The 17,066-nt window shown below is 46.7% G+C and overlaps 1 protein-coding gene across 2 annotated transcripts in view; it reads left to right on the top strand.

Annotated features, from left to right (window-relative positions):
- Nucleotides 1-17,066, top strand: part of CTNNAL1 (catenin alpha like 1) — a 989,054-nt gene that overhangs the window by 921,803 nt on the left and 50,185 nt on the right. For both annotated transcript variants that reach the window (XM_069620628.1, XM_069620627.1), the window contains exon 14: nucleotides 6-160. In XM_069620628.1, the coding sequence (XP_069476729.1) occupies nucleotides 6-160 (155 nt within the window). The remainder of the gene's footprint in view (nucleotides 1-5; nucleotides 161-17,066) is intronic.

The raw sequence follows: 17,066 nt of genomic DNA on the forward strand, positions 1-17,066 counted from the left end.
TTCAGGAGCAAGGGAAAATTGCAAAACTGGGATTAGAACTTCGTTTACTGACATCTGATGTGGATTCGGAGACCGAAAAATGGGAAGATCAGGAGAATGATATTGTCCGGCACGGCCAAAGTATGTCCAGCATGGCCTACACCATGTACCTGTTTACTAGGTGAGGCTTTCTTCATGCGCATCCTCCTGTGTAGCTAAATGAAAGGGCAGATTATTCTGCATTGCACACCCCTGCTGTGTCTTTATGGGATGGGGAGGTTTCATTGCAGGAGATTTGGTCGAAGCCCAATCCATCACATTGTTTTGGTCGAATTTGGCCACAGATCTATGTGGGGGGTGGATAAGGGTAATAATAATTAAGGTGGGGGGGCAAAGGGGGATTCAAGGGATCTACCTCTGCATATATTTGGGGCAAAATGGCTTAAAAGAAAAACTAATTAGATGGATTTGGATTCAAACAAATCGCCTCAATTAAATCACATAGAACCGTCACTGTTATTCATATCCAGGTCAAATCCAGGAATTCCTGAGTATACATAATATTCTAGGCCCTAAGAAATCAGGCTTTCGGAGTGCACACAGCACTGGATCTACTTTGCTATATCTGAAGACTAACCTACTTCAATATATGGATAAAGGCAAAACCTCACTGCTGATGCCTTTGCATCTTATGGCCGCTTTTAATTTGGTAGATCATTCCACCTTAGCCAGCAGACTACTAGAGCAGGCATCTTTCACAGAGGAAGCAGTCAGTTGGGTGCTTTCATTTCTGTCAGACCGGACTGCCAAGGTCTTCCATGAGGATGCCATGTCAGAAGGGTTTGCTCTAAACTGCCGCCTACCACAGGGTTTGTGTCTATCCCGATCCTTTTTAATATCTTTATGCTCACATTGTTTGATCAATTACATGCTGATGGTTACAGTTAAGCTAACTATGTGAACAATACTCAGTATCTCTTTCCACTCTCAGGCGATTACATCAAAGACACTGAGTTCATCAACGCCACGTCCAACCAAATTCATCTCTGGATGCTGCATAATGGCTCAGCCCTAAACAACTCCAAACTGAGATCATAATCTTAGGCACTGCTTCTAAACTGCACGACTTAGATCAGGCCTACACCTCCTTTGAAATAGCAAACTGCCTTCTGCCCACCCTCGAGAAAGTGAAGACACAGGGAGTAACTATTGATATTTTATTTGTATCATGCTTGTACACACATATTTCAAAGCACTTTTAGTGATCAAGAACTCTCAATGAGGGCTCACATCAGTTGCTTAGTGTCAAACACTTCATTCTACATTAAGCTCCTGGCACAAATTAGGCCGTATCTTGAAGCTTCTAGCTGTGCCACTTTGGCTAGGGCAATCATAGGCAGCCGTCTAGACTATTTTGCCAGTATCCTACTAGGTGTTGGGAAAGGAGAAATTAACCACCTACAAGTTGTTCAAAACAACGGAGTGAGGGGTTGTGGTAGGGCTGCACAAAACTGATCATATATCAATAGCACAGAAATCATTATACTGGCTGCCTATAGCAAAAAAGGGTCATGTTTTGTACATCCATGCCTTCATGGAAATAGTCCTTCGTATCTTGCAGCACAGCTCAAATGGCTACCTGACAGATGCAACCTCAGATCCAACAACACAGGCCTACAACAAATCCCCAAGGCAAAACTATCGCAGGTAAGAGATGGATGCTTTCCAACCTCTACACCACGATTATGGAATGCCCTTCCCTCTGTCCTGAGGTTGTGCCCCAGCCTTTCCTGCTTTAAACGCAAAGTGAAAACGTTCCTCTTTGAATGAAATGGAGCTCTAGCGTGGTATGCCTGCTCTCTGACCTCTTTTCTGACTTGATATGTTGGGCGTTGTTTTGCCAAGTCTCAGCTCTCCCATGCTTCAGGGCCTTTGTTCCAGCGCTTTAGAAATACATTAAATAAAAGAAATATATTTACTGTAGAGAAATGTACAAGCGCTGAAGGTTTGAAACATAGTGGAACAGGCCGGTTGTAATGATACATTTATTCAGCAGTGTCGGGCTGACCCGGACACCAAGGACCTCATTTTCAAAGGGCCGGAATATGGCGCAGAGGCAGCTGAACATGCAGAGAGATGCATGTGTACCCACCTTTCGGCCATGCAGGTCTCATTTACACAGAGATAGTGGGAAATAAGCTCCATGAATTTTCACTCTTTGTGCTGGGTAAGCAACAGCATGTGCACATTTATTGAATTTACATGCTGACGAAAGGTTGGAATTGTAGGTGCAGGCCTCCAATCACCTTAACCCAGAGTAGTTCCCACCTCTTGAAAAGCAAGTGCACCTTTTGTCCGTAAAGCAATTTTATTGTACAAACTGAGTGCCCGAGCGCCAGACCACTCAGTAGTGTAAGGAACGCATGGTGGCAATAGTAAGACGGACACAAGTGAACATAGTTCAAGGGTGTTTATTAAACTTGCACAAGGGTGTGATAAACGCCTATCTAAACCTAAATCTACAGATCGGAGCAAGCTACGACTATCAAATAATAATAATGCAGTCCTAGTGGAGTCTTGTCAAAATAAAAGGGCATATACTAAAAAGAAACTATTGCCAATCCTTACCACTAATTTACAAATAATGTGGGGTAATGTTCATGAAAAAGAAAGAAGTGATCACAAAATAATATGTCAGGATGCTCAGCCCATGAGCCCCCCTTCCCCACGTTTTCAGCACGGAGCAAGGCAGGTTACTCGAGCAAAGCACACACACTGGCTTCTGCGGCACGAGAATACAGTTCCATTTTCCCAGTTCAGGACCTTCTGTGTTCAAGTCTCTTAACTTCTTCCAAGTCTCTTGACGCAGAGGGCCTGCTGTACCAAAAACACGCAAATGTTCTTTCCCTTCTCCAGTGTTCAATTTGGGTATTCACCCTGGAACCCCCTCAGCCAGGCTCAGATCCTTTCTAAAAACAAAAGTTCAACGTTGGATCCCCCTCTTCTGGTCTTTGATCCCATTCAAACAAGGTTCAGAGAATTATTTTTCGGGTGACTCTCGGTTCACTCCGGGTCCCCCTCTCCCAGGCTCAGTCAGATCCCTTTCTTTCGTTCAATTAGTCTCCCTCAGACACACTCGGACCAATTGCGACGTACATTAAACTATCGAAGACTTTCGAATGTGCACAGAGTTTAGCTTGACCCGTTGTATGACCACTTCGATTTCAATATTTCTTTCTCTCACACTCCTCATCAGTTGAAAACCTAACAGAGACATTCGACTAAGCACCCACGTGGCGCCGGACCACTCCTGTGTATGGTATCTTTTCTTGGTCTCCCAATGTTCAATTACAAAGTTTAACTATTTTGATTGGCTTCCAATTGTATTTTCGTCGCTTATCCCAATGCCTTACACACTGTTCTCTTTATACAATGTTGCCGCTTGCATCCTTGGTTCAAAACACAAGCTGGTTTGGTATCAGTCTCTCTGACTCACCGGCTGTGCTGTCTTTTCTGATGCCGCTTTGTTGTAGGAGCCAAGGCCAGTACCACAGCAGCAATCGCTCTGCCCTGCCTTGGTTATCGATGCAGGAGAGAGCAGAGTACCTCCGACACACTGTGCAGATTTGATCAGCCTTAGTTGCTGGTCTTCGGTTTCTTACTTTCGAATGCTCACAAAAGTAACATTCTTTACAAGTCAAGGGTACTTACCTCCCTCCCCCTTGCAACCCTCTCTGGTCTTGCCGTCTTTCTCCTTATATTAAACTGCCATCTTGGAGCTGCTGTTTCATCGTGTGTCTTGCCTCGCTCAGAGTGTGCTTTTGTGCTCCACCTTTTATCCGTGTGGGGAGGTGTGATGGAAGTCGTGTGTGTAATGATCCATAATTGCCTGACCACAGTGTTGGAACATGTCAGGTATACGGCTCTGGTGTTAGTCCATTATCGTGAATGGTGTCCGTGAGAACGTGTTTGTGTCCGGAAAGGGGGGGGTTTAAGTTCCTAGGTATCCTACCTGGTAGGATGAGGAAAAGGTGTTACAATGAAGGGGATACTGTGTCTCACTCGGCAGTGTTCCACTTCCACCCCCGAAGACCCCTCATTCAGGTGATCCACCCCCAGGAACTGGATCAAAAAGCAATGGCCGTGTCGTGGCACCTCGTTGACAGATCCCCGGGACTAGCGGGTGAGACACCTTCAGGTTTCTCACAGTACCCACCAAAGGCTCTACTGGGTTTGATATTTGTGTTAGTAGGGATGAAACGATTCCTCCAGATGAAAGAAGATTGATACTCATACTTAATATTTATTCCTCCTCCTGATACTTACATTAGGCTAGCACCCAAGTTAGATTTAGCATGGAAATTCAGGGTTGATATTTTGGCAGGGGTGAGAGATCCAAACCTTCGAGGTGATGTCAAGGTGGTGTTAGAGAATCACGGAAAGGGCCCATTTTAGGTTTATCAAGGTCATAACATTGCTCAAGGAATAATCGCGAGAGCGATATTTCCCATATTTAGGAGGGAATCGAGGAGCAGAGGATCAATATAAGAATTCAGAGTTCTGAGGAAGATAATGAGACCTCTGGTGCCCGTCCAACTCGGAAACCCTGAAAGATTGGGATGGCGAGCCAACTTCGTTTCCAGGTTTAGCCGTAGCCCAAGGAAAAAACCCCTCATTGATAAAGGCTTTTTTTTTAAAAATAATTTCAGAAGCGGAGGGCCGAAAGAGGAGAGACTTTCTTTCTTGTAAAACAGGTGTTTCTATATTGGGGAGACACTTCTCCAGAAGGCAGGATAAAATGCCAGTAAGTTATAAAAGAAAAAGTAGTCCTAAAAAGAGCCTGAGTACATCTGAATGAGAGCCATCTAGGACCCTAAACTTCAGAGTTATATAATGGAAAAGTTTTACTGGCCTGGAATTCATATAGGTGTTGATAAATTCATGCATACATGTGTAATCTGTCAAGAAAATAGTCACTATGCACCATCTCCAGGTACCACCCCTAGAATGATATCCCAAGAAGTAAAAACAGGCAACTTTACTTTCTGAGTTCAAACTCAGAAAGTAAAGTTGCAACTCAAACATCCTTCCTTGTTGCCCATAGTTTTCTTCACTATTCGGTTCCTGGAGAATGCTTCACTTCTCCAGGTATCTTGTTCTTAATATTTTCAGAGTGCCAGCGGAATTACTCCTTTCCCCGGGCCTTCCTTGGCTTTGCTTCACGATATATTACACCAGGGCGTATGGCTTCCTTCCCCTTGGTCTTTCTTGGCTTGTAGTTTCACTGTAGTAGGGGTGAATGTCTCCCCTTCTCCTGGCCCTTCCAGGTTCTTTTACCACAGTTCAAGAAGACTGTGGGAATGACTACCTCCCCGGGGACTTCTCAGGCTTTCTGAGGCTGTTCGCAATGCCAGCGGGAATGATTCCCTTCCGCTGGCTTTGGTGTACCAAGGAAAAGTTGCTTTTCTCTTGGTGCTGTATTCTCACACTTCTACTCCACCATGAGGGAATGCTTCTCTTCCCCTGGTCTTCCTTTCACCTTGTATTACTGGCTGGTAGATGTTGGAAGGGGACCCGTAGGATTCTGCTGTTTCCTTTGAAAGACCTGGTTCACTTTCCTGCCACTTTCCTTCCAGGTACTATACTGTAGAAGAGAATTTGTGATGCTCTACTCAACTGGGTCCAGGGGCCAGACCCTTACTTCTCTCTAATTGCTCTGGCTGGCCTGACTCACCCCTCTGCCAGGTACTGTTCTGAAAAGAGGATTTGCAGTGCTCTTCTCAATTGCGTGTGGGTCCCAGACCCGTGTTTCTCTCTGACTGCTTTGGTAGTCCTGGCTCACAAACCTGCCAGTTACTGTGCCGAAGAAGAGGATTCATGATGCTCTTATCAATTGGCTTTGAGTCCCAGACCCGTGTTTCGTGTCTCCTGAACCCTTCTAAAGCCCCATCAAGTGTCCCAGCAACCCTCATAGCAGTGAGGGCCTTGCCTATGCTCTTCGGGTGGTGTGTAGCTTAGTCCAGGGAGGGCGAACTCTATTAGGAGTTCCACCTCAATTTTTATGCTCATGCAGTGTCCACAATGATTTGAACATTTACTTTTTAGTTCTGTGGGGCGTTCCTCATGGCTCTGCACTTCTTCGTCCCAGTATCAATCTCTACTGGGTTAGTTGGATTTGTCCTCGTCCCAGTTTTCCAGTGTACTTCAGGTGGGTAGTCCCTACTCTTCCTAGTCTCAGTGTTTCTCATGAGGGTTGTGTTATCTTCCCTACACAAATGCATGGAAGTGTGGGGAACGTGTGTGCCCTGTAATAGGGTAGGAGGGTGAGGGAGGTTGTGGTGTAGTGTGAACATACATTCTCCCCGTCATCCATTGGGGGATCCCTCCCAATGACCCGATGAGGTCCACCCGCTGAGTACCACACCCCCATGGGGACTATCTGGTAGGGGCCTCACCTCCCTGGCCCCATGGGTAGGGGATCCCGGAGAAGAGACAACATCCAAGGATTTTTCACAAGATGTATTTGGTATGTCCTCAAAAAGGGGTCACTCAACTCCTCCCTGTTCTAAAAAGAAGATTATCGATATTAAACACTAATGTTTCCAGATACACACAACCCACACATGCTGGAACAGATGTGGGACTATTTTGTTAGAAACATGCTTTTATATATCATGCAGGCAGTACAGTGCTGTGTATAAAATACAGCAGGCACTACTTCCACTCCACATACTCATTGATGCCATCCTTACTACTGAGTCTCAAAATCCATTCCTGCTCTTTTGCTTAGATGCTTTGTGATAAAGGCACTGTTTTCATTCTGTATGAGCCCGTCCAGAACCACCCACCTGAATGGGCTTTTTAAAGGAAGTGTGATATCATTGGTGCTAGTTGTGTGGACTGTAACCAGATTGACCCTAATCCTGTAGTACATGTTCTATTCTTTTTGTATTAGTTCACTGAATTTGGCAGTTCAATGTATTTTAAAAACATCCTTTTAACAAGTGTCTAACACGATGAACAAATACTTGGAGAACACTTTTGGAAGCATCTGCATCTTTCAGATGTAATGTTGTGTCTGGAGAAATTGATTTCTTTTTTGGGGGAGGGGGTGAATGGCACTGCAATGTGCGTCAGCTGAAATCCTTTCCAATTGTTTTATTTAGAGTATGTGTCGTCTCCTTTCCCTAATTTCTTCATTACAAATAATGATTCCCAGGGTCCAGGGATTCCAGGTAGAATCCCTGGACCCTGCTTATTTTTTTGCTGTTAGTAGGGCGAGAAAACCCACCCTGTCCCCCTTGCTTCTAGACGTTGATTTAACCTTTTTTATAGCTGGTTTGTACGTATGTTTTCTCATGCTGGTTTCTCTTTTTTATATTTTTCGGAATAAATCTAATTTGATTTATTTTCGATATAACTTTGTTGCCCCTTTTTAGATTTAATTAGGTATGCGTTTACTCCCCGTCTTCTAGCCATTGGCGTCTTTTTCTTAAGTATCCAAACTATTAATACTACTGTTTTTCTGGGGTTCTGCCTTTCTTCGCAATGCATTTCATCCATTTTGGTAAGAGATTATTTTGATCGGGTCTGCTGGTACATATACTGTGAGGGTTGGGAAAGCTTGAAGGCCCCTCAGATTTTACGCAAGAGCTGTTTTTTTTCAGTAGCCATGCATGTAGAGGTAGGGGTGGATTGGGAACCAAAAGAGGCCCTGGAAATAATGTTCAAAGTGTCCCCATATTGCATATTTTGAGCAAGCCCAACCCTTTCCCTATGAGAGAATGTGAAAGTAAAATACAAAAACGGCCCAGGGTGCGGATCCCCCCACCCCCTCTGCCCCTGGAAAAATCTCCAGAGTACTCTTTAGGCCAGTCCAGCCCTGAGTCTTCAAGTTGTTTCGAGTTCAAAACTTTGCCCCCACAGGATTTGAATTGGCATGACCATGGTCACCTTTATGTAGTAATTGATATCCAGATCACTCCCTTTTCTGGAGGCAAACATGTATTCCACTATCCAGCAGATGTCGCTGTTCTCCTGAAATCAATTCGTCATCAACTCCGCACTGGCCTTGCCCACACTGCAGATCTTGCCAGGGCTGGGAGACCGGCATTTGTGCGCGCATTGTGGGAAGTCTGCTCTCCTCTCTCCCTAGCATTTTGAATTGAATGCAAGCATAAAATGAGGGCCTCGAGAAGTATTTGGAAAGCGCCGCCGTAAACTGCTCCTCGGTATGTCAGCTGGTGCATTTTCCTTCTGCACTGGTGGACTTCAGCATTTCTATTTTTTTACAGTTTCGCTGATCTTTCCTTTTCCAGGTTTTGCTGGCATTTCTGACTTTTGGTTCCCTGAATTATTGCACAGAGCTCTAGTGCGAATGAGAACCCAAAAAGTAACCATCTTGATGTTCTATTGTTCCCAACACCCTGACTGAGAACTATAAATTGAAGCATTGGTGGTGCAAGAGCACACACAGATCCCCCTCCCAGGACCAGTGTGCTATGTGTCCTCATTCTGCTGTCCTTTACTTGAAACTCACTGAGGTTGTTTTTGAGACGTTTGAGGTCTCCAACTACTCAAATGCTTCAGGGCTTGTGCAAGTTATTGCAGTGCTGGGAATTGAATTTTACTTTTACTGGGGTATCCTACCTAGCGCAGGGGTAAAGATGGTGGTTTGAGGCGGGGGTTATTTTAGTCACCCCATAAACATTTGCCTCTCAGCCCCTCAGAGGATGAATCGTGAACTCCTGCAAAATAGCCGAATTTCTTATAATGTTGTCAGCACAAAATGTGTATACCTTGTAAACCCCCCCACCCCCCAAAAAATTCCCATCAATATTTCCGGTATTGTGCAATATTGGCATGGGATTTCAGCGCACTCCTGCTCAGCCCCTCAAGTGGCCTTGTAGGGAAGTGCCTCGCCACTCCCTAGCGACTAGGGTTCAAATCCCGAGATCCAGGGAGACCTTTTTTGCCGGATTCCAGATCCGGGAGGATTAGGCCCAATGACAGCACTGAGTTGCTGATTCCACGTGCTCCTCGACAATTGGTGCCAGAAACTATAGGATCCATGTTGTGTTGCACTTGGGTGCAGATGGGGCGCTCTGTTCTCCTCTCACTCTGAGTGTTCACAAGTGCCAACACATGTGTCAGTAGTCATGATGGCACCAAGCTGCGGCACATGTGTCCGACATTAAATGCAAGACCAGATATGCCATCCCGACCATAGTTATAGAGCATGTGGTCACCCATGTGTGTAACCTGTCACACCCAGGAAGAAGGGTACATCGTCCCCAATTAAACCCTTTGACAAAGCCTTGCGCTTCTGACTTCCAGGCCCCATCTGTGCTTTGAAGGGTGTGAAGCAGAGGCATCGCTAGGGGGTGGGGTGGCCGAGGGGGCTATAGCCCCGGGTCTTTTGATTGCAACCCCAGAAAGAAGCTCAGGGGCTAGCCCCGAGTCCCAACAGTCTCGACATTAGCATAGCCCTGGATCTTTTCCAGACCTAGCAACACCCCTGGTGTGAAGAAAACGGCGGTAGCCCAAGTGAAGGTCCCGCACTGGGTGATCATAGACCATAGTCTGGGCCTTCAAATGTATATAGGCAGAGTCCGGGGAGCCAACCGTTGAATTTGTGAGAGGGGGCGGGGGAAAGTTGGGAGAAAGCGGTGGACTGCAGGATGTGTGCATACAGGTTGGTGCTGCATGCAACCATGGGACGGGTACCCTTTGTCTTGCTGAGGAGCAGGAAGCTCCATAGTGCAGTGTGCCCCCATGGTTGGGACGTTCGAGATTTGTGGAATGGGATGAAGGGAAACTGAAAGAAAAGGTGCAAAAAAATGAAGGTGTAGTAAGATCTACAGATGAATGTTAAAAGGAGTGCTTTTCGGGAAAGGGAGCAAGTAGGACTGAAAAAAGGCGGGAGAGTCCATTAAGGGGGGGGTCACAAAAGGTACGAGTGCATGAGGATGCTCTAGTCATGGATGATGGGAGGATATGGAATAAAGGTATGCTTACCAAAGTGAAGGAGTGTGCTATTATGCGTGCATGCATTTCAGCCATTAAAGTTATGCAAGAGTGGCCAAGACCCTGCTAGTCACCCATGTCTATATGGAGTGTGTATGGGCGCAACTGAGGTATACTATGGACTGAAGGCAGGGATTGTGTCTGAGGGCATACTTATGTGGGAAGTTGCAGTTTGAATTTCTTTTGTTGAAAGTAGCTTCATTCGTGCGGCAGGTGTTGTGCAATAGTGTTTGTGTTATGTTAGTGCAGGGTGTGTAGAGTGAGACCGTGCCTTCTGCTAGTGCGCGAGAGGAGAAATAAGTTAGCTGTACAAACAACAATGTTTACCTCCTGGGTTCCATCTATGTACCATCATCAGTACTACATTTCACAGGCGATCTAAGTGCTAGATGAATGCATAACACTCACCCTCTGAGAAGGTTCCAAGAGTGGCAGATTGCCATTCCTAGTTCCTTCTAGTGTGAAAACAAGGTTGCCATTTCATGATTGCATGCGGCAGCACAGCCCACCCTCCTGTGCTCTAGAGTTACAAGCAGTGCCAACCACGAATAATAAACATACCTTTGTTGCACAACCCGGCTCCGTACAGTGCTGCTGTCAGCAAAGTCCATTTTCTAGGTTGATGACTGTGACTTCATCAACATGAAAAGGGACTTTGCTGACAGCAGCACTGCGCGGTGCCGGGCCACGCAACAAAGGTCATTTTGATTTTTTTTCTTTTGAGGAAAAAGAACCCACCATTAGCACCTGTGTATGGAACTACACAGGTGCTAAGTGGTGAAGGGAAGGGGGCCCTGGCCACCCAGGCTACTCGGAACGCGGGCTTGTACCATAGAACACAGCCCGCGTTCCGAAAAGCCAGATAGGCACGTGCCCGCGCCCAAGGTGCTAATGGTGAATTGATGCAGGGAGCTGAGGTGCTCTTGGGGGGCTTACTAACCAATGCGCTGGACTCTGTTCCTTACAATAAAGCAAACCAGCAGTTCTTATATCCGGGATATTCTACTGTTTTGAATACGACATTATTACCAATTAATGTGTTACGTTAATAGTGTATTCGTGTCCAAAGTAAAACTGTTATATACCCGGGGGAAAAAAGAACTGAAATACTATTTTAAAAACACATGGTGATGAAAATAAAATATGAAGTTGATTTGTGTGCATTTATTGACATGAATTGAATATATTTTGTTTCCTCGCTCAAATGTAGATGATTTGGGCTTGGGTTGTGGGTATTTATTTAGAAGGCTGCCAGCCCCCTGCAGTTTGCATTTTGTGCCCTCTTGGCCTACATATGATGGTTAGACTTGGGGGGCTGGATGGCTTGTCTTGCAGAGCCCCTGGCTGTGACACTCTTCTTATGGATTAATGTTGAGAAAGACTGGAACAGTTCAAAGAAGAAATGCTTTCTAAATGTATAAATCAACCCCTCTTGCCAGTGCTTTGGGAGAGGAAAACACTCTGCAAGGCGTTTCGTAGTAAAACAGCCAGAGCGTGAACGGGAATTTAGTGATGCAGGGCGACACGGCATGTGACCAGGAACGCTGATCATTACTAAGTATCCAAATACAGGCCAGGTGCGCCCTCTAGCGGTAGAAACCTTCAGTCCTGCTTGTCTTCGATAAACCTAAATATCTGATTCTAAACCAAAGGAAGATGCGTGGTTTTTCTCGGTCGCCCTGAACCCCGCAGACATCAGACATTGTCCTAAAAAGAACAGTGCCGAGTAAACATGAACTCCCAGTAAACATGAACTCCCCGACTCTAGTTAAGTTTTAGATGGGGATGTCCAGATACGAGGGGCACCCACCGTGCCATCACATAAATGGTCCGTGAGGAAATGTACACTGCGCTTCACTGGGCCCACGGACTCGCAAAGAAGTAACCCTGGCTTCAGCCTTGACCAGGGGTTTGCAGCTCTCCAGATGTTTTGTACTGCAATGATCGTGATCCCCCCATCATTCACTGTGCTGCAAGGACAAATTAAGCAATATTACCCGAGCAGGGGGGGCGCATTACCGGCCCATACATTACATACACACTCCTTGCAAACATACATAATGAGCTAACATGCAACGCCCTTTCACGCTGCTAGTCTCAGAAAATGCTTCCCTCGCTTCTCTGCCTAACAAAAAGCAAACTGCACATCACCCCCCTCCCCTCGGATGTGACAGAACGCACAACGTTGGTATATGTCCGCTTGCATCCGTGGGGAGGGGGCTGATGTGCATGTGGGCATTTCATTTTTGTAAGGCAGTCCAGTGGTGGAAGCCTTTCCTGAAGCTAGCAGCTTTAAAGTTTTGCTCCGTTTGTGTAAATAGATGTTTCTGAAAGGAACACAGTAACACACGCCTGATTTGGGAAAGACTTGTCTCCCTTCTCTGAGTAAGAAAAAGCCCTGCACCTCAACTCAAATTTCAGAAGGGGGGTGGGGGGTGGCGGGGGCTGAAACCTTGGGCAGCTCAATGGTGTTGCACGCCTGACTAAAAGTGTAAAATAATCGCCAGGCCCTGTCCACCCACCTCGAAACATCCCTCCCGTATTTTTAAAAGAAAGTGACAATGTTGGAGTCTATAGTAGGAGAGGAAGCCATACACTAGGACGGGGAGGGGTGTGGTCACTCGGCTTTCATTCTTTTCTTGTTTCTGGCTCCATTTTACCTCTAATGCAAGCCCTGAATATTCCCCTGCTGACTGGGAAGGGACCTGTTGTAATGGAACCCTGGTGTATTGTTTTCCATCCAGGGTTCCACGATGTTCAGCAGTTGGAGCTGGGGGAGCGGTTAGGTGGCTGAGGTCCGTTTTTACCAATAAACGTATGTTCTGTACCTGCATCTCCTGTGGGGACATCCATACTTTACTGGCGACAAGGATCAACAGTAAACGTACCTTCCGGAGACCTTAACGTGTGTGTACTGTGCACTGAAACACACTTTTCGGGCCTCCCTAGCTGTACCACGGGAGCCCGCTCCACCACTCCCCGCAGCCGAGACAGTGGTGTAACACAAAATGTGCGGGCCCCCCTGCGAGCCATGATGAGGGGGCCCCCCAACTTGGCAACAAATCACTGGTCACGCCGAACTCTGGGCCGGCATAGATTATCAAGCTTGTGAAATATGCACGAACGTCCTGCTGAAGGGATATGCCACACTGCACTAGGAGAAAGATATAAATATGTGTTTTAATGCAATATACAGCAAACTTTCTGAGAAAAATTGCTTAAAAAGCCAGAGTGTGTGCAATTGTTTTGTAGGGTAACACCAATCCAATAGATGCAAGTCACCAACAGTGCACAGGACCATTACTTTTCTATTAAAAATGCCATGCCACAATGTAAACATGACCAACTGGCTACACAATGTAGACCAGTGTAGACGCGTAATATTGTTACAGTAAAGCATGCCAGGCCACATTTAGACATACCTAGACTGGTTGCACCAAAATGCCAGTCGAAACATTAACACTCATCAAGAAGAGAACACACATTCAAGCCTGTGGCCTCTAACAACACGGCCAAACTCTTTAAAATCTGCAAGGAACTGGTCAATCCTGTTGCGGCCTTTACCTCTCCTGTTCCCTCCCAGGCCCTCTGTATACTCTGTCATCTCACTTCTCTGCTAAACCTCCTGTCCTTCATCTCCTCTTCCTCTCCCTCTTCCTCTACTGGCCCCCCTTTGGCCATCTCTACCTCCTTTCTCCTCTTACTCTCTGACAACACCTGACGAGGTTTCTAGACAAGTCCGATCTATGAAAGTGTCATCCAAACAGGGGCTCCCCTACTCCTCCAAAACCATCAAGGACCATATTGACACCCTCGCTCCAGCCTTGGCCGATTTCTGTAATCACTCTTTTGCCACTGGAATGTTCCCCTCTCCCCTTAACCACTCCCTTATGCACCCACTCCTCAAGAAGCCATCTGCCAATCCTGCCTGCCCGGCAAACTATCACCCAATCTCCATCTTCCCTTTTCTGGGCAAACTGTTGGAAAAGCTGGCCATCACCCATCTTAATTTCCACACAGAATCTGTTGGTTGTCCCCATGACCTTCAGTCTGGCTTCAGAGCTACCAGAGGCACTGAAACTGCTCTCCTGAACACCTGTAAAGATCTGCTCTCTAACCTTGATTCCAGCATTCCTTCTGTCCTCATCCTCCTTGATCTTTCCTCTGCTTTCTACACAGTCAACCACGCCATTCTGAATCCTGATCAGTCGACTCCATGAGAACCTGGGCATCACGGATCATGCCCTTGAGGGGCTGACCTCCTTCCTCTTGGACAGCCCCTCCCAGGACCAACTTGGTCCCTTTCTCTCTGCTCCATCCTCTCACCATGGTTTTTCAACCTCTACTTGGCCCCTTTGGCCCACCTGAACTCTATCTTCTCCTCTAACTTTCAGTGTTATGTGGCTGACACTCCGCTTTCCTTCAGGCTCCCCTCAGACTCCTCTACTCTCTCGCTCATTCCTGACTGTCTATCCGCGATTCAGGATTTGTGTGCCTCCAACGATCTCTGTCTTAATGTCAGTAAAATGGCGATCCTTCTCATTTGGACTCCTGCCCCTGCTTTCCCCTCTCTCACTCTGCCTGCCCGCCTTGGGCCCTTCCTTTGAGGCAAACAACCTTGGTGTCATCTTTGAATCCGCTCTCTCTTTCTCTTTATCTCCTCACATCTCGGACGTCGCCAAGAAGTCCCACTACCAGCTACTCCTCAAAGGAACTCTTCCCTTTCTCACTTTCCCCCAGAGGCTCACTGTCTCCAGAGACCTGGTTCTCTCTAGGCTGGACTACTGCAACAGCCTCTTTCTCGATCTGCCTTCCTCTACTCTCCACCCTCTGCAAATAATCCAGAACAGGACTGCAAGACTTATCCTTGGCCTCAAGCCCAGGGATCGTATCTCTCCAACCCTGAAATCTCTCCACTAGCTCCCAGTTGCTGCAAGGATCAAGTTCAACACCCTTTGCATTGTCCACAAGGCTTTCTGGGCCTGGGGCCCGCACTACATCCAACGCTCTCTTCCAAAATATCTTCCTTCTCAAGCCCTTCGCTCAGCTACCGACAACTCTCTAAGGGTTAGACACTTCTCCAGGCAGAGAGTGGGGGTAGATCTCTCTCCTCTGCAGGTGCCTCCCTCTGGAATAGCCTCCCTGCCCCTCTCAAACTTCAGCTGGACCACCGGAAGTTCCGGAAGCAGCTCAAAACGTTCCTCTTCTCTGCTGCTTTCTCTCTCCCTCCCCTGCTGGCCTACCTGACCTACATGTCCGCTGTACCGACTGGTTGCTTGGCTACCATCAGAGTCTCACTGAGTCCAGACTCTTTCTTGATCAGTCACCCTTGCACTGCCTCTGGGCCTACCAAGCACTTAGGGGCTGTAACTGTAACATTACAGTCCCTTGTTCGCCTTGCAATACCCAGAGCCACGCGGTCCTGACTGCACTTACTCAGAGCATTGCTGCCCTGTTTTTCCCTCCTCTCTCACTTGCACTTCCCCCCCTCGCACTTGGAGGATCTGAATGACACAAGGCTCAGTAAGATTGTTTGTCTTGTCTTACCTCTATCTTCCCTCCCTTGTCGCACCTAGAAACACTTGTGTACCGGTGAATTTTAAATGACTTATATCATATAATTTGATCACAGATGCCCAGAAATATATTCAATGCCGCAGTAAGAAATGGCTAGACTGGCAGCACCCAAATGGCAGTCTAGCCAGGTAATTCACTTAGCAGGACTGCTTTATCGGAAATGCCCAGTTAAAAAAAGTCACACCAAACTGAGGAATGACTAGACTGGCTGCACCAAAATGCCTCTCTAGCCACTAATACCACATATCATGCCTGCTTAACCTGGACATGGACAGCATTATGATTTGTTGCACAATCTTACCCCCTCCACACATCCGCTCTCCCTAACACCCCTACCCCAACCTCCAAAATCAGCTCCTTGGCCCAGAATTACCTCCATGTCACTCTTCCTTGACCCAGAGCTTACATATGAGGCTCTTTGCCTCACAGGTAAGTACTGAGATGAGGAAGAGTGGGACTAGGAGTAATGAAGAGTACAGGTAGCTAAGTCAGGCATTACCTCCATGTACCTCTACCTCATCCCAGTACTTGTGTATGAGGCAGAGTGCCTTATACACAAGTACTTTCTCATACACACTGGGACAAGGAAGAATAGGGCTAGTAGTAATGAGTAATCAAGACATTAAACAGTATTGGTGCAACACCATTGAGTTGACTGGGATTCAGCACTCCCCCTGAAACTTTGGGCTATGTTTGTTGATTCGACCTGGATGACCTTTAGAGCGGTTGCCAGGCAGAACAGGGCGCAGATGTTAAATGGCACCTGGGTTTCGCTGTTAACAAGAGCCCAGTTAATACTAACATAAAGCATTTTACTGTTTGTACCTGCTTTCAAATGCCAAATGTTTTATGCAATTGAAATCGTGATGTGGGTTTAATACGTGCATGCCAGGGGAGTGATTGGAAGGGTAGAGGGGTAACAGGAGACCACTCATTCTGACAGCAGTCCATAACTGGGTGCTTTCAACCTTAAAGGAGAGAGTTAATTGCTTATAACATTGAAGCTGCACTAGAATAGTCTCATTAAAATGAGTAAAGAAATTAGATGCCCCCAAACAAATAAGTTTGCCCCTCCCCCACCGCCCATGAAGTTAGCGCCTCTTCCAACATTTGAAAGGTTAGCCCCCCGAAATGTAGGTTTTGTTGCGCCCCTGAATGCAAGCGCACACACCAATCACCATATACACACATGCACACCTAGCCATTCATACATTTAAGTGTGCATTATTTCACCATACAGGCACACCCAGGCAGCCATCCATACATTTAAGTGTGCACCCTTTCACCATACAGGCACACACACCCAGGCAGCCACCCGTACATTTAAGTGTGCACCCGTTCACCATACACTCACACACGCACACATCATGGGGTTAAGGGGAGCCCTAATACTTCAAAATGAAATTGGGCCTCATTACAAATTTGCCAGTCTGGAAACAACGGTGCCAGTAAGCTTACCTGCGCCATTGTTTCCGGACCGGCAT

This window comes from Ambystoma mexicanum, chromosome 5q (genome assembly GCF_040938575.1).
Source record: "Ambystoma mexicanum isolate Mex_15411 chromosome 5q, UKY_AmexF1_1, whole genome shotgun sequence".
Taxonomy (NCBI): Eukaryota; Metazoa; Chordata; class Amphibia; order Caudata; family Ambystomatidae; genus Ambystoma; species Ambystoma mexicanum.